This window comes from Equus przewalskii, chromosome 4 (genome assembly GCF_037783145.1).
Source record: "Equus przewalskii isolate Varuska chromosome 4, EquPr2, whole genome shotgun sequence".
NCBI classification, from domain to species: Eukaryota; Metazoa; Chordata; class Mammalia; order Perissodactyla; family Equidae; genus Equus; species Equus przewalskii.
Genome location: NC_091834.1, coordinates 28564084 through 28589332, shown reverse-complemented (window position 1 = coordinate 28589332; position 25249 = coordinate 28564084). Strand labels below are relative to the sequence as shown.

The window sequence follows — 25249 nt, the reverse complement described above, 5'->3', positions numbered from 1 at the left end:
TGCAGGGTAGAGGTCGTGAGGAGGAGTACTGGGGTGGGGTCTAAACTCAAACCTGTCCTTTAATGCTAAGTTAAGGAGTTTGAACTTTATCACCTATTGAAATAATGTTTTTGATAAGGTGGAGAAAGCAGTAGAAGAAATAGATAGAGCAAGGCAATTTATCAAATGGCCAATGTCCCAGGGTAGGGGTTTGGACAAAGAAAGGGTCTAGATTGGTGCTTCCTTTCTTTGGAAGACACATTGTACATTTTATGTATGCTAATGAAAGGCCTCTACTATATGTGCACTGTAAAAATCTGAATCATTGATTCAAAACACAGTTTTGGAGGATCTTCAACATTTCTGTCCTATGGATGCTGGTTGTATTGGTATATATATATACATAATTTTGTTTGAAGCAGATACTTAAACCTCTTTGGTGATTATCAACAACTGCCTTTCTAAGGCAAAAGTGAATTTACAATTAATGTTATTTTTATCTGAAAATATTTTACTCACTTAAAGTATAGGCTTAAAAGTTCAGTATTTGCCCATTCACAGCAAAAGAAAATTGGAGAGCAATAACAAACCAAAAATTTGAGGTCAGATAATAAAATTAACTTAATTCATGTTTTCGTAAAAGTCTAACTCAGTTTCTCTATATGTCAGTTACAAAACATTACTAAGGATGTAGATGGTGGAGTTAATGATTTAATGATCAAAAGCACATATTAAAATTCCTCAATAGTAAGAGGTTGCAAACAACATAGAAGGTTAAACAATGTTTCCCCCATACTACTTTTGCTCTGTTGGCCCCTATACTTATTCTTCTAGCTAATGACTTAGAGCAAAAGAAACCACTTAAATAGGTCTTTGTAAAATTAAAGACATTTTATATACAATACTGCCCATTCTAATCTACCTCTACACCCAAAGAGATTCTACGAGACCAGTTGTGTGGGCAAGGTATTTCTCTCTCTTTCTTCTGTAAGAGTGTGTGGTCTTGAGTATGAAATCAGCAAACTAATAAATATAACTTCCATTTCAATGAGATGTAAAACAAATTGGCTTCTGTATATTTCTTAGTACCATGAAGAATAACCACTGGTTGGTAAGTACAGCAGGCAGTAGTCAGCTTACCATGTACGAACAGTCTATGCTTATGTGGAACCTCACATTAACACCCAATGTCTTGCTTCGTTACCTTGCAGAAATGTTGGACTCCAACAATGTGATCACTTTCAATGGGTTGGCCAACAGCTCCAGTTATCATACTTTCCTTTTGGATGAGGAACGGAGTAGGCTGTATGTTGGAGCGAAGGATCACATATTTTCATTCAACCTGGTTAATATCAAGGATTTTCAAAAGGTATCTTTATTCTCATGCATATACTGTAGTTCTTTTGAAACAACTGAAAATATAAATAATCCTCTAGCTATTTAACAGTGTGACAACTGAAAAAAATGTTTAAATTAGTATTTTATCTTTTAAGATGGAAATAAAAATAATGCATTAATTTGATTATCACAAATGAATAGATGCAGTAAACCATAAAAATCATTGGGGAAGAAACCATAGTATTTTCAATGATCATTATAAGAAGTATTAACTTCAGCTTATCCTTCCATAGTTATATCATTTTCCTGCATAGATTTAAAATACTTGAATCGTTATAGAAATATAGTTGATTTCATGTACTGTGTATACTATGTTTATATTTGTACATCTCTCTATATTGCCAGCAAATGCAGAGTATATAGATCATTATACACATGCCTATCTGACGTGTCACTTGTGTTTGTAAATAAAGTTTTTTGGAACATGGACATTCTCATTCATTTACATATTGTCTATGTCTGCTTTCGTTCTACAATGGCAGAGTTGAGTAGTTGTGATAGAGATCATCTGGCTGACAAAGCCTAAAATACTTACTATCTGGTCTTTTAAACAAGAAAATTGCCAAAGCCTGATTTGGAAGATCGCTTTTCAGTGTCAGGTTTTTGCAAATGTGGTCGTTTAGACACTACCAGTCTATCAATTTTATTCTTATTCTTTATACTGTTTCTGGCTTATGTAATTAATAAGCTATACAGTTTGGAAAATAAACATTGATTGACAGATTAGTGGAAATTGTGCTACTGAATCTATATGCTGTACTCTAAGTCAACCATTTATTCAGTCAATATCTCCAGTCTTAATTCTCTGAGGAACAAAGATCTTTAAGCACAACTTTCACAAGAGTGCTAGTGTTAGTGCTTTTAAAAGTACATGCATTGCAGGAATTATGTATGTTAGTCTTGTTTCTTCTTAACTCTGAGGACTTTAAAGTGATGTGCCTCCACTTCTTATAAACTAACAGACTGGACATTAATTTTTAAAAAGTAACAGAATTGGAAAAAGCTTTTGTTCTGGCTGAAGAACGTTGCTTTTGGGATACAAGGAAGATTTAAACTCAAAGCTGATTCAAATCTCTAGTAGAGTATACCACTAAACTGAAGACTTTTACTTTTATTACTCCAACTCTAAAATTCTGACTATATATAAAAATATTTGATTTGTTACATATAGTCATATGAAATGGCAATGCTCTTACTGATATTTTAGAATAAGATGTGGCATTTAAAAATCACCTTGGGTATTTCTTTTCTGACTTTTCAATCTGTTTGATTTCTAAACCTACTCAGATAACAGCAATATCCCTAAGATTATCTACTATCTAAAAAAACTGCTTATTCATTTGTTTTTCTGAAATAGTAAAAATATTTTTCTTGGAGTCTTTTCTAAAGTCACAAAATAAGCAGGTTTTTGTTGCTGTTTTAATGAAAGGAAACCATCCTTTATAAAATGAATTAAAAATCTAATATGATTAAGAAAAATTTGATATTTTATAATGGGAGGTTATATCAGTTCATATTTTCAGTGTTTATGACATTTTTATCATTTTATAAAGTTCATATATATGAATATAAATGTATATGTATGTATCTATAGATAGATATTATATAAACACGTATCACTTCAGAATATATATATATAACATATTTAATGTTTCTCTCTGAATAAATATTCTTAGTTTGGGTTATATATTCAATTGATTCTAAAATTGCAAAGAACTAAATTATCATATCATATGAGACAAGCTACTATTTTATAGATGAGAAAAATCCTAGAGCCATTTGTGTGCTCGAGATATATCACAGTATCTTCTACCAACGAGGTTTGTAATAAATATATCCTGAAGTAATGAATTAAATAAAAGCTAAGTGATTTGCTCAACATCCAGTGTTCTTCTTGTAGCTCTGGCTCTTGAGCTTAAAATCATTATTCTAATAATAGAAGACATATTTTTAAAAATCCATTCCAAACATATTACTTAATTTTAATTACATCACCCTGTTTATAAAAGTAAATGCAATTTACTTAAGGATGTACATTTGTTTGTCTATATTTGTCTATTAGTGCTCTTTTTAACCTATGTATAATGTTATTCAACAACTTTTCCTAAGCATCTACTATTGTGATAAACTCTATAGGGGACACTATAGTATGTCATAAATCCTCACTGAGGAACTTACAAGATAATATTAAAGATAAGATGTATGAACATAAAGGTAAATACTAGGCCAATCCCTGTTAGGACCAAAAACACATTCTCGGATTTAGAAGGAACATGGGAAGATTCTTGGCCTTGATAAAAGAGTCTAATCTGTTCGAGACATAAATGCTTGTTAAATAACAAGCAAGAGGGACTACCAGGAGCAGCATCAGAGCGGCATAAAGAAGGGAAAGGGTAAAATAGGTCATGAAGCGCTTGGAATATGAGGATGAGATCTTTAGACATTGTTAACTGAGAAATTTTTGAGCAAAGAAGACAAAGTATCAACAGCTTAACAAATCTAACCAAAAAAGTTAGGAGTTGTTCTTCATGGAAATGGATACTGTTGGAAAGACAATTAAATATGTATATTTATTTATAATATATATATATTTGTTCCCCTGACTTATAGTTATCCTCATTAAATTCCTTTCCAAAAGAGCACTTTCTGCATCAAAATGTATTTTACTCATGCCAAATCTTTAAGTTTAATTTTTTTTACTCTGGAACTCTAGAAAGAGTACATACCTCTCTAAGTATGAGAGAATTTAGCATGAATGTTATCAAAATTGTTTTTTTATTAATATTTGACATAGAGAAATGACAAAATGAGGCCCATACTGTCTCAACACCAACATCAGGAGTTAGAAAACTATGAGAAAACAACTGGAAAATTCAAACATTTTGAATTAAAAAAATTATCTGTTTTAATAGTCTGATTTTTGCACAATCTAGTCAATATGAATATGAAAGTCAATAAATCTTAGCTCTGTTGTATATTATTACTGTTGTGTCCCCGAGAACATTTGTATTTGGTTCTCATCCACTGTAATCTTTAAGAAAGAATGGATCACTTGGCCTTTCCATAGTCAATGTAAAGATAGGGCTGTGAAACCTGTGGAAGGAACTGCCCAGCAATTGCTCCAGTAATTCAGGAGTCAGGGTAATGTTACTTGTAAAGATTAAGGATTGTTCACTTTACTTGTAAGGATCATATTCTTGAATGTCTTTACTATGTGACTACTTTGTAAAAAAGTTGTGGAATAAGTCAAATGATAGTTTTAATTTACACACACAGACATATATGAAAAGAAAAGCACACAAAAAAAGAAAAGAATACATAAATTAAGAGCTTCAAATGGTAAAAATGAAAACATATCCAAAAACTTTTAGGGCTTTGATAATTCTTACATGGACCTGAAATGCATTTGTCATATCATACATTATTTCAATAAGTCCTAAATTCTTGTTTATGAATGGTTGTATTTTGTTTTTTAATTCCCTAGATTGAATATCATAGTCTTTGCCCAAGTTTATGACCATTTATACTGAATTATCTAGAGGTTCCCAAATGAATGATAATCAGTCATTTTGAGACTAAAAGCTTTCTAGCAGACATAAATGATTAACTGCCATCATCTCTAGATTTTTCTTTTACATACAACTTTTTTCCCCTGAAATTAACTAAAGTTACCAGAAGAGAAAAACGAATAAAAAAACATTAAATTGTTCTGCCCCAGTACAGATGGGCGACACTGGCATTTTTCAGGGGAACTGGAAAATTTTATATTAAAATTTAGATGAGGGTATTTGCATTAATGTTATTAAGGGAAATGCATCCACAGTCCTCTAAGCCACCAGTAAACGCCTTGGCTTATCTACTACTGTCACTGTATTCGTACAATATAGGAACCTTTGGAAAGACAAAGAACAAATATTAGGGATGAAAACAGACACAAGTATTTCTCACTTAGTCTAAGTTTTGCCCAGAGTCGGGAGGGTGACTTTTTATTTTACAGCATCTGTTGGCTTCTTTATTTCCTCCTTTATCTCCTGAAAGTATACAATGCTACTCTTAGCATTTTTACCTGTCCCCCCCCCCAAAAATACCCACTTTTCTCAGATGGGTTTTCTAACCCTATTAGTTGTTCATTCTCTCATGTCATGCTGAGATTTGGATTAGGGAAATGGATCCAGAGCACCCAATGTTAAAATTTCAAAATCACTATTTCATGATCAAGACTGATTCAATTAGAAAAATACAAGCCACATTCTTTGCCTATTTCTACCTTTCTTCACTAGACTCTCATATTCTTTTAGGATGATCTCCATCACCCGAACTGCCTTACAGTTCTTTCCACTGCATGCTGCTCTGATCTATTGACTACAAAAATTTCTGTGTTGCTCAAGTTTCATATACGGAAAGCGTAACACATAGATGGAGAAAGAATGATTTAAGTTATACCATTAACTGATGCCACTGCGAAGTCTAACCTGAGAGGTTCCAGTCATATAATGCTTTATGGAAGTTCCTTTATCTCAGTTGCGCCAGCTTAGTCTAACAGACTATAATGTTGGGTCTCTTAGAGAGCTTAATTGGGGTAAAAAAATGTTTCTCCTCTGCCTTTAGATTGTGTGGCCTGTATCTTACACCAGAAGGGATGAATGCAAGTGGGCTGGAAAAGATATCCTGGTAAGTATCAATCTACAAAACTAGTTTAGTAATTGCATAAGTAATTTATTACTCTGTCATCATTTTTGTTCATTGTTGTATTAAACATCATGTTTTACTTGTGTACTTAATCACTGTTTAGAAACAAAATGATATTTAATTTTGAATAGGCACTTTTATATAAAGCATTGATGGTTTTATGTAAAGAAAGTGTGCAAAAATAACAGTACACCTAAATAAAGCAAAATATGTTCCCTTTGATGATTTATATATAAGCAAAAGATAATTAGCAAAATGCAATTTTGTAACATACATGTTTATGCTCAATAAGTCAACTTTCTTATACAAATTGGTTTTCTTTTCTTTTTTTTTTTTTGAGGAAGATTAGCCCTGAGCTAACTGCTGCCAATCCTCTTTTTTCCAGGGAAGACTGGCCCTGAGCTAACATCCATGCCCGTCTTCCTCCACTTTATACGTGGCACACCTACCACAGCATGGCATGCCAAGTGGTGCCATGTCTGCACCCGGGATCCGAACTGGCGGACCCTGGGCTGCCAAAGCAGAACGTGTGCACTTAACTACTGTGCCACCAGGCCGGCCCCTACAGACCGGTTTTCATGTGTTAATTCCTTTTCAAAGACATGAAATTTTTCTGAGTCATCATGATTAAATTACCCATCATTCCTTCTTTCCCTTCCATTCCTTTTGTTTCTTTTCTTTTCCTTCCTTTTTTCCTTCCTGCTTCCTTCTTTTTTCCCCTTTCTTCCTCTCTCCTTCCTTCTTTCCTTTCTTCTTTTGATGCACTCATTCCTTAAATAAATGTGGATTGAGAAGTGCCTATGTAATAGGCATTGTCCTGGGCACTATGTAACAAAAGATGAATGGTAAGCAATCCCTACAATGGTTTTACCCTTGTAAACTGGTAGAGGCCATTTTTCCCGAAGTAAACTTTGTCAGTAAAATAAAGTGGGCCACTGGTTTGAGGTATAGACAAGTATTTGCACAGATCACGACAAGCAGTTATAATAATTTAAATCAATAAATTAAAATGAATTATAGGATTTAAAAGTATATTTGTATTATTTTGTGTCTTAGACATTTCGTCTATGTATTAGCTTTTAGAAGAAATTTATCCTATGTGCCTAAAGACATAAATCAACCTGTATGTATATATATAGATATGTAGATATTTTCCAGGGACAACTTGATTGATTGGTAGTGGTTGCGTACGATGATGTATTTGTTCAGACTGTTTTAGAGGTAGAATCTGAGTTCATGGGAAAAGAATGCCTTGTTCTGGTAGCAGTGTTGGTTATAGGAGAAGGAAGGTGGATAAAGGAGCACAGAGTATAGGTATTCCCCATCTTTGATTAATTACATATCAGCAAACATGGGAACTTCATCCTTGAAACTTTCATTTTAACGATAATGATTATAAGTTACACTACACACCTTCATAGTACAGCAAACATTTTTTCTGGGTATGTGGAAGTGGACAAAACAACTGTGTTCTATCAAATTTTATACTATCCCAAATTGATACATATGTTGTTGGGATCATTGGAAAGGAATAAATAGAAAGAATGAAGTAGGAGTCCAGATAAGTCAAGAATTTTATGTTGATACCCCCACTGAATCATTACTTGTACTTGAGCAAGTACCTTAATTTGGGGGGGTGGGTTAGTATCTTTTCCACTGAATGAGATGTTACATATTTTACAATTATGAGAAAGAAGTTTAATAGTTTTTGTGAAAATCATTTAAAAGTAGAAAATACTTCAGAAGTGTTTTGCAAAAAGTATAATTGAATATACAAAAATTTATTAACATAAAAGTGCAGTGTTTATCATTAACAAATTATGCTGAAGGGTTTCAACGTGATAATAACGAAGGATGGATAGAAATAGAGATTTTACCTCTATGCAGTTGTGACTTTTAAAAACACAGACTTTGTCCCATTCCATTAAATTTTAACAGGTGAGGATGTGGAAACATAGAATTATTGAGAATCTTTTCTGTGCCAAGTACTATGATAATTTAAGTAGTATTTTGTAGATGGAGTTTTAACAATAACTTTATGATGTGGGTATTGTTACCCCCATTTCCTTGATCAAGAAATATAATGATTCAGAATATTCACTCAAAATATTTTCATTCAAAATTTTTGGAACATTTTGAGTACTCTGCTAAAAGTTGAGATAAAATTTCTGTCCCTTTGATAAGTTTTTGGTGTTGTGTGGCATATATGTATTCTAACTCGCCTGATAACACTCAGATAATAAGCAACAGAGATTCAAATAAATACTTTACCTATTCTGGTCTCATCAAGGTTGTGTGTATAATAATGACCAGCTCACAGCTTTACTATAAGATTCAAATAATCACAAGTGAAATTATTACATACAGTGTAATGCATGATAAAATGTTAACTATTGCTATTATTGGTCTATGTAATAGAGTTGCTTAGACAATTTTTAAGTGAAAACGTTGTTAATGAAATGTTTGGTCTTAGTCTTTTTTGTTGTTGTTGTTAAGGAAGATTTGCCCTGAGCTAAAATCTGTTGCCAGATCTTCCTCTATTTTGTGTGTGGGTCACTGCCTCAGCATGGCCACTCATGAGTGGTGTATGTAGGTCTGCACTGGGGAACCAAACCCAGTCCACAGAAGCAGAGCAGACCAAACTTAACCACTAGACCACGGGGCCAGCCCCAGTTTGATCTTTAATGATCATGACCACTGTAGTGTTGCACTGTTCTGAATTCAATTTAATTTGAAAATTGAAGATAATAAACATAATTATCTGACAAATTATCAGGATTTTATAGTAAGCACTTTGAAAATCGAAGATAATAAACATAATTATCTGACAAATTATCAGGATTTTATAGTAAGCACTGAAGCCAAGTACTGAGCATATTTAATGATTGAATCAACTAATTCAGTTGCTAATATAGCAGATATTCTTTTGTGTTTGTGATTTCCAAAATTTACCTCAGTGCATTTCCCTTATCTTTTATCGCTCCCCCCCCCCTTCTCCCCACCTCTCTGCTCTCCTTCCCTATTTATACTGAGCACTGAGGGATTCTGATGTTGGTCCAGATGCGGTTAGTTCAGCAGCTGCAATAAAGTCGTGATCTTCACAGTGCCTTCTGGGTAACCCTAATCATGACTTCAGAGGTTTTCCCTCTAAGAAGGGAAACTTTATTGTATTTTCCAGGCTTCCTTAAAATGCTTATGGGTTTTATAGAACTACATTAAAAGGAACTAAGACAGATGGCATTTGCTAAGTCTGATACAGGGTACCACTGGTGCCTGATCATTTCATAGCACCTTGTAATAAAGACTCTGAAAACTTATAAATCATGATTTATACATTATGGTAGAGATAGGTAATTATGTGTGCATTGGGAGATATACATTTTTGAAAGTTTAATGGTATGGCAATATTAGTCATCTAATCCTTTTAAAAGTCAACTAATTAATGTAATGATGAAATGTCTGTGCTTTGTTTATTCTGTTACATTCTGCATTAAATCAATTCAATTGTTGTGGATTTTGATTTCTCTTTGTTAGCACTTATTTAAGGAAATGAAAAACAAACAGTTTTCATGTATTTTAGTTCAAGGAAAAATGTATCTTTCCTTTAACCATCAGGACTCCAAGTAGAATTGTAACCCAAATAGGAACTGACCTGAACATTTCTAGGAAAGTAAACTAACAACTTCCTTGAGTGCTCTCCATAGTTTCCAGAACCCAAGTTTACCCTTTTCCTGCTGGTTTTAGTGTTTTCTCTAAAAGTCCTCTGGAAATAAAGCTCCTTTAAACAAACCTTCCTGGGGGAAGTACTATCTTCTCGAGATTCAGATATAAGAATACAGTAGGAAAATACAATAGGAAAGTGGGGCAAGGATACTGGCTGATTTTATATATCTTGAGAGTGGGTCATTCTTAAGTCTGGTTAAGATGGCATAGCCGTCTGGGAAGTCAAGATATGCCACTGAATGGAACCTACATAGTTCCTGTGTCATTGAGCATAGCATCATACGGAAAGTTGAACCCTTTCCCCATTCTACTAGGCAGCTAGAAAGATACAAGCCATCGTTTCTCAGTGCTTGCATCATACGCATATGTTAAATCAGCAGCTGGAATTCAAGCAGCTGTTCTACAAAGATGGAGTTTGTGGCATAGAGGGAATCTGCAAGCTAAGACACCTTTATTTTCTGTCTCTTTCTCTGTATATGTATAGAATATAAATGTGTCTTAGGCTGCTGATAATAACATTTCTGACAACAACATTAATCTGAATTTATTTATTTTTCCTCTTGTAGAAGTGAATATATATGATATATACTAATATGCCTTCATTTTTGGTGGTGTAGGTTCTAAACCTTTACATTGTTATGGCATTTCTATATTAGAGGAGTGAAATGCTCATGAACTTTTCCAGTGTTGTTACTTGAGAGTTGTAATTTGAAAAAAATTATATAATATATAATATTATTGGACAGAAATGCTGAATAAGGAGATAAATACAATGCAGATATCTTTATTCTGACTGCTATTGTGCACTTTCGTTTTCACTTTTGATATTTTTCTGGTGCTTAAAATCCACTTTCTTATTCACAATAACATTTCTATTGAAGGATTAACTTTCTTGACCCTGTTTTGGAAATGGAAACTGAATACATGCTAAGCTGGTAAAAGAATCTGTTTTGAATCAATAGCTCTCTGACTCTTCTTTGTTTATCCTGCTAAATCGTCTCTCTCTGCACTAAGTTTCAGTAAAACCAAATGGCAACCGTATGACTGTTAGAAATATTTTGAACAAAGTTGGAAATCAAAATTTCAACCATCTGAGATGAACAAAAAAAGCAGATTCTTATAACTTCACTATTGTTGGATACGTTTCAAAGCGTAGTTTCATGCACCTGAATTTTGGCACATTTTTGCAGTTCTTGAAGGATTTATTTTTATATTTTTGTCCTTAGTTGTTATTCATTTTGATGATATGATATATTTTGATGCCTGTCAAATTTATCATGGCTCGTATTGCAAACCTCAACAACACTAATTTTTGCCAAATGAATGCATTTGAGAATTTGAAGCTATACATGCATCTTAAGTTGCAGGATAGTCCAAAAAGACATCATCTTTGATTTTTGTATTTTAAGGACTTCAAAGCATGTTAAAAAATATTTTAATGGAGAGTTAGAATTATCTCCTAATTCTAAAAAAATTGTAAGACTTCATTAAATCTCAAAATCCTGATGTATAGTTGTCGGAAGATAATTTTTCATGGGTCTCTCACATTTCTGCACACCTGATAAACAGAAGCATTGACTTCTTATTTTGCGGACTATTTTTAAGGATATTCCTATAGTGAAGAAACTTGTAAGGTAGCGTCTCCCTCTTAAGCAAAAGGCTGGTTTGCAAACAACTTTGAGAAGTAGAGATAGTGTCCCTCTTGGAGCAAAGGGTAGGTATGCTTACTGTCCAGTACAATGAACATAACATCTCCTTCAAGATGTAATGGCCAACATACTTATGACTATTATAAAACATTCAAATTCCCTCAACCCAGGGTTCCTCTCTTAGAATACAACCCACTTCATGCACAGGTGTCACCTGGCTCTCTTCTCACTGCCCAGTGGGAACTGGAGCTTGGGGAACTGGCAGAAGAAATGCTGATACTCTGACTACTGCTATTTCTGTGAGTAATAAAGTTGTTTATCTCTGATCCAGGAGCTATATATCTTCTGCCAGAGTCCATGAAACTGTGTCAGGGTAACTTGTTATCTTATAAGTAGGGCAAAATCATAGACCTTTTACATTTCTTGACAATATTGATTACAACTTTTTGTGGAGATTCTAGATGATCTCACAAATGAGAAACTATGGTCAGTTTATTCATTTTTAAATATGAGTGCCATGATGAAATTTGATGACCCTTCAGATAGTCAGACACCTGACTTTTGATGAAAGCCAGTGAAAACCTTGCTTATTAAATGTCACAGAAATGAGCATAGATTCCTATGTGCAAGTACCTTTGTATGTTTATTTCTACTTGGGGATAAATGTCAGGTAAGTTGAACAGAATGATAACAGTTTAAATTCAGCATTCAGAAGTAATAATGATAATGGCTAACACTTATTGAGAGCTTACTGTATTTACCAAGTATTGTTCTAAATGCATTACTTTTATTAACTCATATTTGTTTATAAGATACACATTTCCTTTCAAAGTAATTGGATGAACCAGTTTTGTATCTTAGGTAGGAGATACATGGGAAATGAAGCTTTGCTGTTAAAGTTATTTTAGAAACTAGGTTTCATTCATATTTTGAATTAATATGTTTTACCAATACAACAAAATAAGGTGGTAATTATTGTTTGAATTTCCATGGACCAAGTCTCATATATATGAACTTAGTTTTTTTGAAAATCTTTTAGATTCAGGATTAAAATTTAAATGCATTTTAAGTTTATATTTGCAAAGTAAGGCTAGCACTTATAATAGACACATTATATAAAAACTTTCAGAGGGTTTGGGGATTTTGAGTTGTGCTCCTTTTTATTGGAAATTTCAATTGTACTCTTCAGTGGCTGAAATGAAATTCACATATTTGGCATTGCTTGAAAATTTTTTATTTAGATTTGATTGGACATCATATTTCACCCACGCATCAATATACATACTTTTAGAGTACAGTAAGCATTTTATACTCTGTAAGGTTCATTAGAATGATTTGGACAGTTCCTCCGAGAAAAGGATTTTGGCCGATGACTTTTGACTACGTAGATTTTTCCAAGTTCAACTGACATATAGTTTCTAATAGTCATCATTGATATTCTGCTTTTTTATGCACTTGATAGTGATTGTGAATGGATTTCTGCTCATTTCTGAGGGTACACTGTCACTTCAGATTTAACACGAACTCTGGGAATACTTTTCTTAGATATTAAAAGGGTTCCTAGAACCAATTCAAACATGAGTGTGTATGGAGGATCCTCCACACCAACACGCAATTCTCAGGCACCAAGTTGTGTCTGGGACTTCAACTCAATTCTGACACTATCTACCTGGAGATAGCATCAGATTCCACAGGGGGAGAGTTCAGTCCTACAAGACCGCCCCCGCCCCCCAGCACTTCAGATGCCAGTGGTAATCTCAGGTTGTTACCTGTGCTGCTTACTGACCAGGTACAGATTGGAGGTTCCCACGACCTCTTCCTTGGACTTTAGATGCCAGTCGCAAGTCCAGATTGTTACCTGTACTTCTAACAAACCGGCTGCAAATCTGAGGTTCCCATGACCCCCTCCTCAGATTTGATTAATTTGCTTACATAGCTCAGAAAACATATTACATACTGTACCACCAGTTTATTGTAGAAGGATATAAATCAAGAACAGCCAGATGGGGGAGGTGCATAGAGCAAGACATGGGGAAAGGGCAAAGAGCTTCCCTGCCCTCTTGAAGCATGCCATTCTGCCTGCATTTCCATGTGTTAACCAGCCTGGAAACTTTCTGAACTGCATCCTTTTGGATTTTTATGGAGGCTTTATTACATAGGCATGCTTGATTAAATCACTGGCCATTGGTGGTTGATCCAACCTCCAGCCTCTCTTCCCTTCCTGGAGGTCAGAGGGTGGGACTGAAAATTCCAACCCTCTAATCGTATGGTTGGCTCCACTGGCATCCAGCAGCCATCCATACCTGATTTCCAAAGGTCACTTCATTAACCTAACACAAAATGCCTCTATCACTCTCAGCACTTGGGAAATTCCAAGGGTTCTGGGAGCTCTGTGCCAGAAGCAGGGATGAAGAACAAATATATATTTCTTATTATAAATCATGTAGCAATAGAAAATCACCCTATGTACACGGGACATCACAAAACTTTCCTCAACTTCTATTTATATCATTTAATTTTTATCTATTTTTAAGTTTATTAACATGTATATATGGGAGAAACCCAGGAAAACCAAGTAACTCACTGAAATGGCAGAAGCCGTCGCCTTAAATTAAATACCATCTTCAGCTAAGAATGAAGGAGGGTGTTGGAGGCAGTGGTTTTGAACTTCAAAGGGGAGAAAGGCAATTCACATGGAGATGGAAAAGCAAATGTTTGGTAAACAAATGTTTGCTGGGCCATCTATAGATAATATGACCTGAGGGAGAGAAAATTTTGATAAAAATGGGCTTAGCCAGGATCCTCTCAGTCTGTCATATCCAGAGTTATCTATGGTGATAGCTCCTTCTGGAGACAGGCCTTCTACCATAAATTCTGTCAATGCAAATAACCCATGGTCAATCTATAAATCAAAATTGGGATGAGTTTATTATGAGCCAAGTTTGAGGACTACAGCCTGCGGCCTTAGGAAGGGCACCAAAGAAGTTGGGTGTATAGAGTTGTTATATAACATCTTGGAACAAAGAGCATATATCACATCACATATGACAGGAATATCTCTTTTACTACTGTCATGAAATGCTTAGCTGGCACAGCAGGTCAGGGGTTAGCAGGTCAGTGGTCACAGGTAAGCACAGAAGGTCAACAATTAATCCTTAGTTCCCAGGAAGAGATGCTTATCCTTAAAGAAATGCCAATATGGGGGGGAGTTACATCCCTATCTGTAAGGACATCATTCTTGTCTTTGGGACATAGTAAACGTTTAAAGCAGATGTACAACGCATGCTCAGTGGGCCATGTCAGGCCCTTTTGGAAAAACAGGGTCGGGACAAATTAGTTTTAACACAAATGGCTTCCTCATATACTCCAATATATCCTATTGCTTTTCATTTATTTATCAATTCTTTTAGGCAGTTAGAGGAAAGGTAAAAGTTTCTTTCAGAGTCTTGTGCTTAAAAACAGTAAAGCAAGGATGTCAGCAACATGACAGAGTGAGCTGTTGCCTTCATTTCTCCCCCTTTTGAACTACAACTAAAAGGACATTCATTGACCAATGGAGGAAGCCCTCACAGCACAACAGGATGCCTGAGAGACACACACAGCTATACGTCTGAGGGTGGATGGACTGGCCCCCTGGGGAGTGGCAGAAATAGGTGAGCACATCCTGCTCTCACCTGGTAGCCCTATGCATGGAAACAAATGCTTTCTAACTTGGTGTAAGTGCCCAGAAAGTGGGAACACCCAGCAGAGCAACTGTAAGAGGAGGAGGCCATAACCCTTAGCCCACCCTTGTGGTCACTCTCCCAGCAGAGAGATGGAACCCACTGAGCCCCTGTGCCATCAAGGAGCATCCATAGCTCAGGTCACAGCAAGGAAGCCCTGCCCATCAAACACAGCAGCCCCACAAACTGTGGATTGTACACAGGGACCTCAGCAGATTTCCACACTGGGGCAAACACCTCCCAGGCATGCACGATCCCTCACAGTACAGCTGCGCTCCCAAAGAGGGAACAGGTCTGGGTGGCTGCAAGAATAAGTGTGGTGGCTTTGAGACCACTAGTCATCACTTTCTGGTGGGGAGGGTAACTTGAAGTGACCCTGAGGCTCCAAAGAGTGGCCTTAGCCTAGTGAGGAAGCCCTGTGCAACAGGGACAGTCCACACAAGTGCCTGAACGCATCCCAGACTAGGGCAAGCACCCCTAATACCCGGACAGCTTCCAGCATATGGGGTGGAGCCAGAAACACTGCTCCTGCTCCCCTCTAGTAGTAACAGGGGGAATCTGCATCCTAAGAACACCACAAATGCCCCAACAAAAGATTACCTCATCAAACACCATGAGAAACTGCAGCAACAATTCAGACTAGAATGAAAATGACAATTCTCCAGAAACCAACACTGAAGACAAAGAAATATACAACCTAAATGACAGAGAATTCAAAATAGCCGTCATAAGGAAATGACTTACAAGAAAACATGAAAAGACAATTCAAGGAGCTCAGTAATAAAATTAATCTCTTCACCAAAGATTGAAACTATAAGAAAAATCAAGCAGAAATCCTGGATATGAAAAACACAGTTAATGAAATAAATAATAATCTAGAATCATTAAGAAATAGAATTGATCTTATAGAGGAAAGAATTAGTCTCCTTGAGGATAAAAATGTAGAAATTCTACCGGTGGAGGAGGAGACAGAACTAAGATTTTAAAAAACATTAAGGAATTCTTCAAGAAATATCTGACTTATTTAGGAAAAGCAACATAAGGATTATACGTATTCCATAGGGAGAAGAGAGAAAGGAGCAGAGAGCTTGTTCAGAGAAATAATTGCTGAGAACTTCCCAAACATGGTGATGGTTTCAGATTTACAGATAAACAAAGCTAATCCAACACTCAACTTCATCAATGCCAAAAGACCCTCCCAAGGCATATAAAAGGAAAAATGGCAAAAGTTTGGGATAAAGAAAGAATATTAAAAGCAGCACTGCAGAAGAAAATAATCTACAAAGGAAACCATGTCAGGCTTTCAGCAGATTTCTTGGCAGAAACCCTACAGGCTAGGAGAGAATGGAACGATAGATTCACAATACTAAAAGACAAAAACTAAGAATACTCTATCCAGCAAAACTTTCCCTCAGATACAATGGAGAAATAAGATCTTTCCCAGATAAACAAAAGCTGAGGGAGTTCATTGCCACTAGACTTCCCCTACAACAAATAATTAAAGATGCCCTCACATCAGCAACAAAAAGGCAAAGGTCTACAAACCTCTGAGCAAGGAGATAAGTACACAAACATGATCAGAAACCTGCATCTCTCTACCAGAACAGGGAGGCAAAAGCTCAATTACAACTTAAAATAGAAAGGAAAAGAAAAGATCAACAGTAATGATAAACCCTTCAATTTAGCCACAAACTCACAAAATTAAAAACAGAACAATGTGTAACAGCAATTACTCAGAAGAGGAGAGGAAAAGGAAGAATCTACTTAGGTTAATGGAGATAAGAGGCTGTAAGAAAATGGACAACCTCATCTCCAATACTTTCAAACAATCCTCACAGTAACCACCAAACAAAAAATCAGAGCAGAACCACAGTTCACGAAAAGAGAGAGAGCTGAGAAATACCTCTCAGAAAACCAACAAAATGAAATGGCAGTCAAAAATACAAAGGAAGACAAACAGTGGAAACATAGAATAACCAGAAAACAAGAGATAAAATGTCAGCTTTAAGCCTTCATATAACAATAATCTCTCTAAATGTAAATGAGCTGAACTCTCCAATCAAAAGACACAGAGCATGTGGATGAATTAAAAATCAATACCCAACAATATGCTGCCTCCAGGAAACACACCTCAGCTCCAAGACAAACATAGGCTTAGAGTGAAAGGATGGAAAACAATACTCCAAGCTAATGTCCAACAAAAGAAAGCAGGTGTTGCCATATTTTTATCAGACAAGGCAGATTTCAAGTTAAAAAAGACAATGGGAAACAAAGAGGGCAGTATATAATGACCAAAGGGACATTCCACCAGGAGGACATAACACTTATTAATATATATGCACCTAGCACAGGGGCACCAAAGTACATAAAGCAATTATTAACAGACCTAAAGAGAGAAATTAACAGCAACACAATAATAATAGGGACCCTCAACACCTCACTTACTTTAATGGACAGATCATCCAGATAAAAGGTCAACAAGGAAATAGTAGATTTAAATGAAATACTTGACCAGATCAAGTTAATAAACATATTTAGAGCACTCCATCCAAAAATAGCAGAATATACATTCTTCACAAGTGCACATGGATCATTCTCAAAGACAGACCATATGTTGGGTAACAAGACAAGCCTCAATAAATTCAAGAAAATTGAAATTATTGCAACCATCTTTTCTGACCACAGTGTTATGAAGCTAATAATCAACCACAAAAACAAACCTGGGAAAGTCAAAAATATGTGGAGACTGAACAACATGCTATTGAACAACCATTGGCTCATTGAAGAAATCAAAGAGGAAATTAAAAAATACCTGGAGACAAATGAAAATGAAAATACAACATACCAACTCTCATGGGATGCAGCAAAAGTGGTCATAGGAGGGAAATTCATAGCAATAAAGGCCCACCTCAACAAGCAAGAAAAATCTCACATAAGTAATCTTAAAATGCACCTAACAGGGCTAGAAAAAGAAGAACAGACAAAGCCCAAAGTCAGCAGAAGAAGGGAAATAATAAAAAACAGAGCAGAAATAAATGAAATACAGACTAAAAAACCGGTAAAAAGGATCAGTGAAACTAAGAGCTGGTTCTTTGAGAAGATAAATGAAATTGACAAACCCTTAGCCAGACTCACCAAGAAAAAAGAGAGAAGGCTCAAATAAATAAAATTAGAAATGAAAGATGAGAAAATTATAACAGATCCTGCAAAAACACAAAGGATTGTAAGAGAATATTATGAAAAACTATGTGCCCACAAATTCAATAACCTAGAAGAAATGGATGAATTCCTAGACTCATACAACCTCCCAAAACTGAATGAAGAAGAAATAAAGAATATGTACAGACCAATCACAAGTACAGAGATTGAAACAGAAATCAAAAACCTCCCAAAAAACAAAAGTCCAGGACCAGATGGCCTCTCTGGAGAATTCTACCAAACATTCAAAGATTTAGTACCTATCCTTCTCAATCTATTCTGAAAAACTGAAGAAGACGGAGCACTTATTAACACATTCTATGACTCCAACATTGCCCTGATACCAAAACCAGACAAGGACATCATGAAGAAGGAAAACTACAGGCCAATATCACTGGTGAACTTAGATCCAAATATCCTCAACAAAATATTGGCAAATCAAATACAGCAATACATTAAAAGAATCCTACACCACGATCAAGAGGGATTCATTTTGGGACTCAGGAATGGTTCAACATCTGCAAATCAATCAATTTAATACACCACTTTAACTAAATGAGGAATAAAAATCACATGATCGGGGCTGACGTGGTGGTGCAGCAAAGTTCGCACATTCCACTTTTCAGTGGCCTGGGGTTTGCCGGTTCAGATCCTGGCTGTGGACATTGTGCCGCTTGGCAAAAGCTATGCTGTGGTAGGTGTCCCACCTATAAAATAGAGGAAGATGGGCATGGATGTTAGCTCAGGGCCAGTCTTCCTCAGCAAAAAGAGGAAGATAGGTGGTAGTTAGCTCAGCGCTGATCTTCCTCAAAAAAAAAATCACATGATCATCTCAATAGATGCAGAGAAAGCATTTGAGAAGATCCAACATCCATTTATGATAAAAACTCTCAATAAAATGGGTATAGAAGGAAAATACCTCAACATAATAAAAGCCATATATGACAAACCCACAGCTAACATCATACTTGATGGTGAAAAACTGAAAGCCCTCCCTCTGAGAACAGGAATAAGACAAGGGTGTCCACTGTTGCCCCTCCTATTCAACATAGTACTGGAGGTATTGGCCAGAGCAATTAGGCAAGAAAAAGAAATAAATGGAATCCAAATTGCAAAGGAAGAAGTCAAACTTTCACTATTTGCAGATGATATGATTCTGTATATAGCAAACCTGAAATAACCCACCAGAAAACTACTAGAAATAAACAACAACTACAGCAAATTTGCTGGGTACAAAATCAATTTTCAGAAACTCAGTTGCATTCCTATACACTAACAATGAAGTAGCAGAAAAAGAAATTAAGAATACAATCCCATTTACAGTCGCAACAAAAAGAATAAAATACCTAGGAATAAACTTAACCAAAGAGATGAAAGAACTTTACACTGAAAACTATAAGTCATCATTGAAAGAAATTGAGGAAGACATAAAGAAATGGAAAGATATTCCATGTTCATGGGTCAGAAGAATAAACACAGTCAAAATGTCCATACTACCTAAAGCAATCTACAGATTCAATGCAATGCCAATGACATTCCTCACAGAAATAGAACGAAGAATCCAAAAATTTATATGGAACAACAAAAGACCCCAAATATCCAAAGCAATCCTGAGAAAAAAAGAACAAAGCTTGGAGGCATCACAATCTTTGACTTCAAAATATACTACAAAGCTATAGTAATCAAAACAGCATGGTACTGGCACGAAAACACACACAGAGATCAATGGATCAGTATTGAATGCCCAGAAATAAAACCACACATCTATGGACAGTTAGTCCTTGACAAAGGAGCCAAGAACATACAATAGAGAAAGGAAAGTCTCTTCAATAAACGGTGTTGGGAAAACTGGACAGCCACATGCAAAAGAATGAAAGTAGCCCATTATCTTTCACCATACACAAAAAGTAACTCCAAATGGATTAAAGAATTGATTGTAAGAACTGAAACCATAAAAATCCTAGAAGAAAATATAGGCAGTATACTCTTTGACATTGGTCCTAGCCATATCTTTTCAAATACCATGTCTACTTGGGTAAGGGAAACAACAGAAAAAGTTAACAAATGGGACTACATCAGACTAAAAAGCTTCTACAAAACAAAGGAAACCATCAACAAAATGGAAAGACAACCCACCAACTGGGAGAAAATATTTGCAAATCATTTATCAGACAAAGAGTTGATATCTAAAGTATATAAAGAACTCACACAACTCAACAAAAATAAACAAACAACCCAATCAAAAAATGGGCAAATGATATGAGCAGACATTTTCAAAGGAAGATATACAGATGACCAACAGGCGCATGAAAAGATGCTCAACATCACTAATCATTAGGGAAATGCAAATCAAAACTACAATGAGATATCATCTTACACCAGTCAGAATGACTGTAATTACCAAGACCAAAAACAGCAAATGTTGGAGAGGATGTGGAGAAAAGGGAACGCTCATACACTGCTGGTGGGAATGCAAACTAGTGCAGCCACTATGGAAAACAGATGGAGTTTCCTCAAAAAACTGAAAATAGAAATACCATATGACCCAGCTATCCCACTACTGGATATCTACCCAAACAACTTGAAATCAAGAATCCAAGGTAACATATGTACCCCTATGTTCATTGCAGCACTATTTGCAATAGCCAAGACATGGAAACAATCCAAGTGCCCATCGACTGATGATTAGATAAAGATGTGGTATATATATACAATGGAATACTACTCAGCCTTAAAAAAAGACAAAATCGTCCCATTTGCAACAACATGGATGGATCTGGAGGGTATTGTGGTAAGCGAAATAAGCCAGACTGAGAAAGACAAACACCATATGGTTTCACTTATATGCAGAATATAAACAAACACATGGACAAAGAAAACAGTTCAGTGGTTACCAGGGGAAGGGGGGTGAAGGGTGGGCACAGGGGATGCAGGGGAGCACTTGTTTGCTGACAGACAAGAAATATGTACAACTGAAATTTCACAATGATTTAATCTATAATGAATCTCAATTAAAAAATAATAATAAAGCCAAAGAGACACATTTTGGAGTGGCAAATTCTGATCTCCCACACTGTCCCTACAAGGAACGAACAATTCACAATACAGTTCTTTCCCAAGTCGTGGCATGGTGTGAGTTAAGCAGACATGGAAATAGTCAAACCAAAAAACTGATGATTATTTTAAGAGTAAGATAACCAGTTATTGATCAATAAATAAGTGCTGGGCTTCATTCTAAGTACTTTACATGGATATATCTTTAACCTCATGTTTAATTAAGAAGACTAAGTCTCAGAGAACCTAGGTAACTTTCCGATAGTCACAAAGCAAATGGAAATGATGCCTGAATAATTCTAACCTGTGTCTGAGTGACTTTTAAAGCATCAGATTAATACAGTTGTTAAACAAAAGTTCAACCAAGTAAATTTGAAGATCAGTTGGCTTTATTAAGCGATTCATGAATCTGGCAGCATCCCATTTAGCAACTAGAAGTGATGTAGGGTCGGTGAGCCGAGCAGTCGAAAGAAAGATTTCTTGGACTCTCAAGATCTGGCAGTAGTGCTCTTTTATTTAGAGAATAATGTGGAATAGCATGGGGATAGGACCCACGGGCAGTCAGAGCTGCTGCTGCTGCGTGGGGACAGGGCCCAAGGGCAGGAGGAGCCGCAGCTCCTGCCCCGAGTTGAGGGTTAGGGCTAATTTTATAAGGCATGGGTATGTGAGTCATCTCTTTACAAGACAAAGGAAAGAACATGAAAAAAGTTAAAATGGTATCAGTGCAGCTGGGGTCTGGTCGTTGGGTGATCCCATGACTTTTAGACAAGAATCAAATCGGATTAAGTAAAGGTTAGAAAGGTTAGAAGGCACCACCCTAAATCAGTTACATGAGATTGCCAGACAGCAACCAACTTAAGTTCTTGCCTTCCCCATTAAGAGTTTCTAGGGACAAGGTCATCTCTCTTCTTCTTCCTGGTACAGAGAGGGAGGCACCTTTTACAGATAGAGATTTACCTTACAAATGTAAATGTGTCCCAACAAGGGCAAGTTCCATTCCCCAGAGCCCCCCTCCCTGTCCCAGTTTATCGAAAGCAATCAGCCCCAAACAATCCTGATGCCAAAGAGATATATCTTGGGGTGGCCAATTTCAGGTCCCTACAAGGTCATCCCCCCTTCCTTCACAAATGCAAATATCTCTCAAAGAGCAAGCAAATTCCAATCCTGGGAGCTCGCTTCTCATCTGCAGTTTTTTAAAATTAACCAGCCTAAAATCTTCATCAGAAGGACACCCTACGGAGTTGTACAAAATGGAAGATTTTTCTATGGGGTGGAAGGAGAGCAGGGTTAGAAGGTATTAGCAAAAGAAAAGAAAGGATTATTTTGGGCCAGGACATCTCTTTGAAAGGAAGGGAATGGCAAGGGTTTTATCATGCAGATTGCCTCTTCCTCTGGTGGGTGGGGAAGGCCTACATGACAGATTACCTCATTGGTACTGACCAGAAAATTCCAGACTGGTTGATTAAGATTACACTTCTGTGGAGGGTTGAAACTGCAATTAGATCTGGTTTTAAATCTAGGTTTGCTATCTGGGCTTTAGCAGAAGTGATGCTGTTTTGGGCCTGTGGTTTTTCTCTTTGTCATAATTAACTACCTCCATGCTATTTCTATTTTATCATTATGATTTTATTACTTTTGTTCTATATGTTTTTCTTAAATTCCTTGAGAATACCTTTTCAAACGTAAATACCTACTTTAGAATAAGTAACATCTTCATCAAATATTAATAAACAGAAGCAAACTTTAAAATTCCACATCTTAATTATATTCAGAAATTACTTCTAAAATTAATATGTATGTGTGTATGTATATATATATACACACATTTACACAGACATAAATATGTGTGTGTACATCCAAATATATTGCATCTATGGATTATATATTATATATGGATTATTATAAATGGTTAAGGAGTGTCCATTTATTAGAAGATATGTTGACAACATTTTATATTATTAACTATATAATGGCATTTAGTACTTGAACATTAAGGACTCCAACCAAAAAACTTTTTACTTTTGATGATACCTATGGCAGAGGGTATAAAAGATGTATATATGAGTGAAATCAAGCATTCATCTAAAATCTGGATTTTATTTTCATTTTTCCTTCCTCAAGACTACATCTCATATGCAATTAAAGATGCAGTTCATATCCCCTATTTGAGAATTAAATTCTATTTTGGTAAATGTGGATATGTTAGAATTAAGTTGCCAACTAATTCTATCTGCAATAAATCTCTTCAGATTGTAACTCTACCTACTAGGTATAAATCATTGATTTAGTTGCTTCGAGACATGAGCACTAAGTACTCAATACCTTGCATAAAATTGGAAGCCACACAATATCAGTACTGAAATCAGAGTGAGGATTTTGATTGCTTCATAGTTCTCTCGGTTTGGCAGGAAAAATATTTAGGTTGGTTTCACATAATATTTTACAATTGTTTGCATTCATTTGAATATAAGGTGAAGAAGGGTTATGCTAGGTACATATTATGGACCACCCACAATCAAATAACTCCAATGAATGGAACAAATGTAGCAATTAATTAGATTGATAGCACAACATAAAAGAAAGTAGCCAAAAAAGTAGATATCATCAGCTTTTCTGGTCCATATGGAATTTCAAAGTGAAATTACTTAAAGCTCCTTTAAACAGTAGAAGAGAATTGCCTTGGGCAACTTTTGCTAATATCATGGTCTCTAGTGCCTATGTGTATAATCATTTTGACCAAGTTTGAAGGTTTCAAATAATTTGAAAGAAAAATGTTTACAGAATCTTAATCAGTATTTCTAGAACGTCAAAACGAATAGTCAATCCAGAGGTGAAAAACTTGTCAAATGGAACACTTAACTGATATGGACATTTAAGTAAAATGATTTGGTAGGCTTGTACAGAAGACTTCATTTAGTCTATCAAATCATTCAAGCCACTTTAAAATTTATTTTTCAATTATCCTAGGTTTAAAGGTGACACAGTTCAATTAATAGGAATAGGCTTACATACTTAAATAACTAGCCATGAAATAATGCCGACTTTGTTGTCCTAGTTGAATCAGTATTTTAAAAAAAATTCTCTGAAATTAAACAAAGCAAAGCATCAAGGTGGAAGGGTCAATGGGTTTTATTATACCATCATTCTTCTTAATAATGAGGGTAAAAATGTCTCCCAAAATGGACAGGACAGCCTACTTGCCATTTCATATGGTGGCTGTTAAAAAATTCTGAGTCACAAATTCAACATTAGATGGCTAATATTATAATTAGAACACAGTTAAATCGTCGTTTTATTAGATATGCCTCGTTGAAGAAGAGATTTCTAACATCCTTTAGTGAATGGTGAAGCATTAGGAAGATATGATTATGGACAATCTGATCACAGCTGTAATAGCACAGTGTTAAAAGAAAAAAAAAAGACAAAACATTGTTGCTAGGTAAGTATGGAACCGGCTTAAATAAAGAGAGAGATGAAGTGAGTGACAGGAACAATCTCATGGATTACTGCTCTGGCACAAAGATTCTAGTATTCAGCTAGTTTGCCAAATAAATTGACCAGAGAATAAGAAAGTCAACAGATTAACTTCAGGAATTAAGCCTATTAATGGATTTTCATGAAGAAATGTATCTACCCATCATGATAGGAAAAGAAAGTCCTTTTTAAATTTCCCAGCTGCTAGATTATACATTAAAATATTTCTACATGAACTACTGAGGTGATACAGAATATTCTTTTCTTTTTAATGAATGTTCACTGACCTGAGGAAATGCTGTATGATACCCATTCATTTTGGGCTGATTTATATTTGAACCAGACCAAGTTGTTTGATGTAAT

General features: G+C 35.6%; 1 protein-coding gene across 3 annotated transcripts in view; it reads left to right on the top strand.

The window, feature by feature from the left end:
• SEMA3A (semaphorin 3A) overlaps positions 1 to 25249 on the top strand; it is a 450731-nt gene that overhangs the window by 289979 nt on the left and 135503 nt on the right. For all 3 annotated transcript variants that reach the window (XM_008527521.2, XM_070617315.1, XM_070617316.1), the window contains 2 exons: positions 1191 to 1348; positions 5986 to 6048. In XM_008527521.2, the coding sequence (XP_008525743.1) occupies positions 1191 to 1348; positions 5986 to 6048 (221 nt within the window). The remainder of the gene's footprint in view (positions 1 to 1190; positions 1349 to 5985; positions 6049 to 25249) is intronic.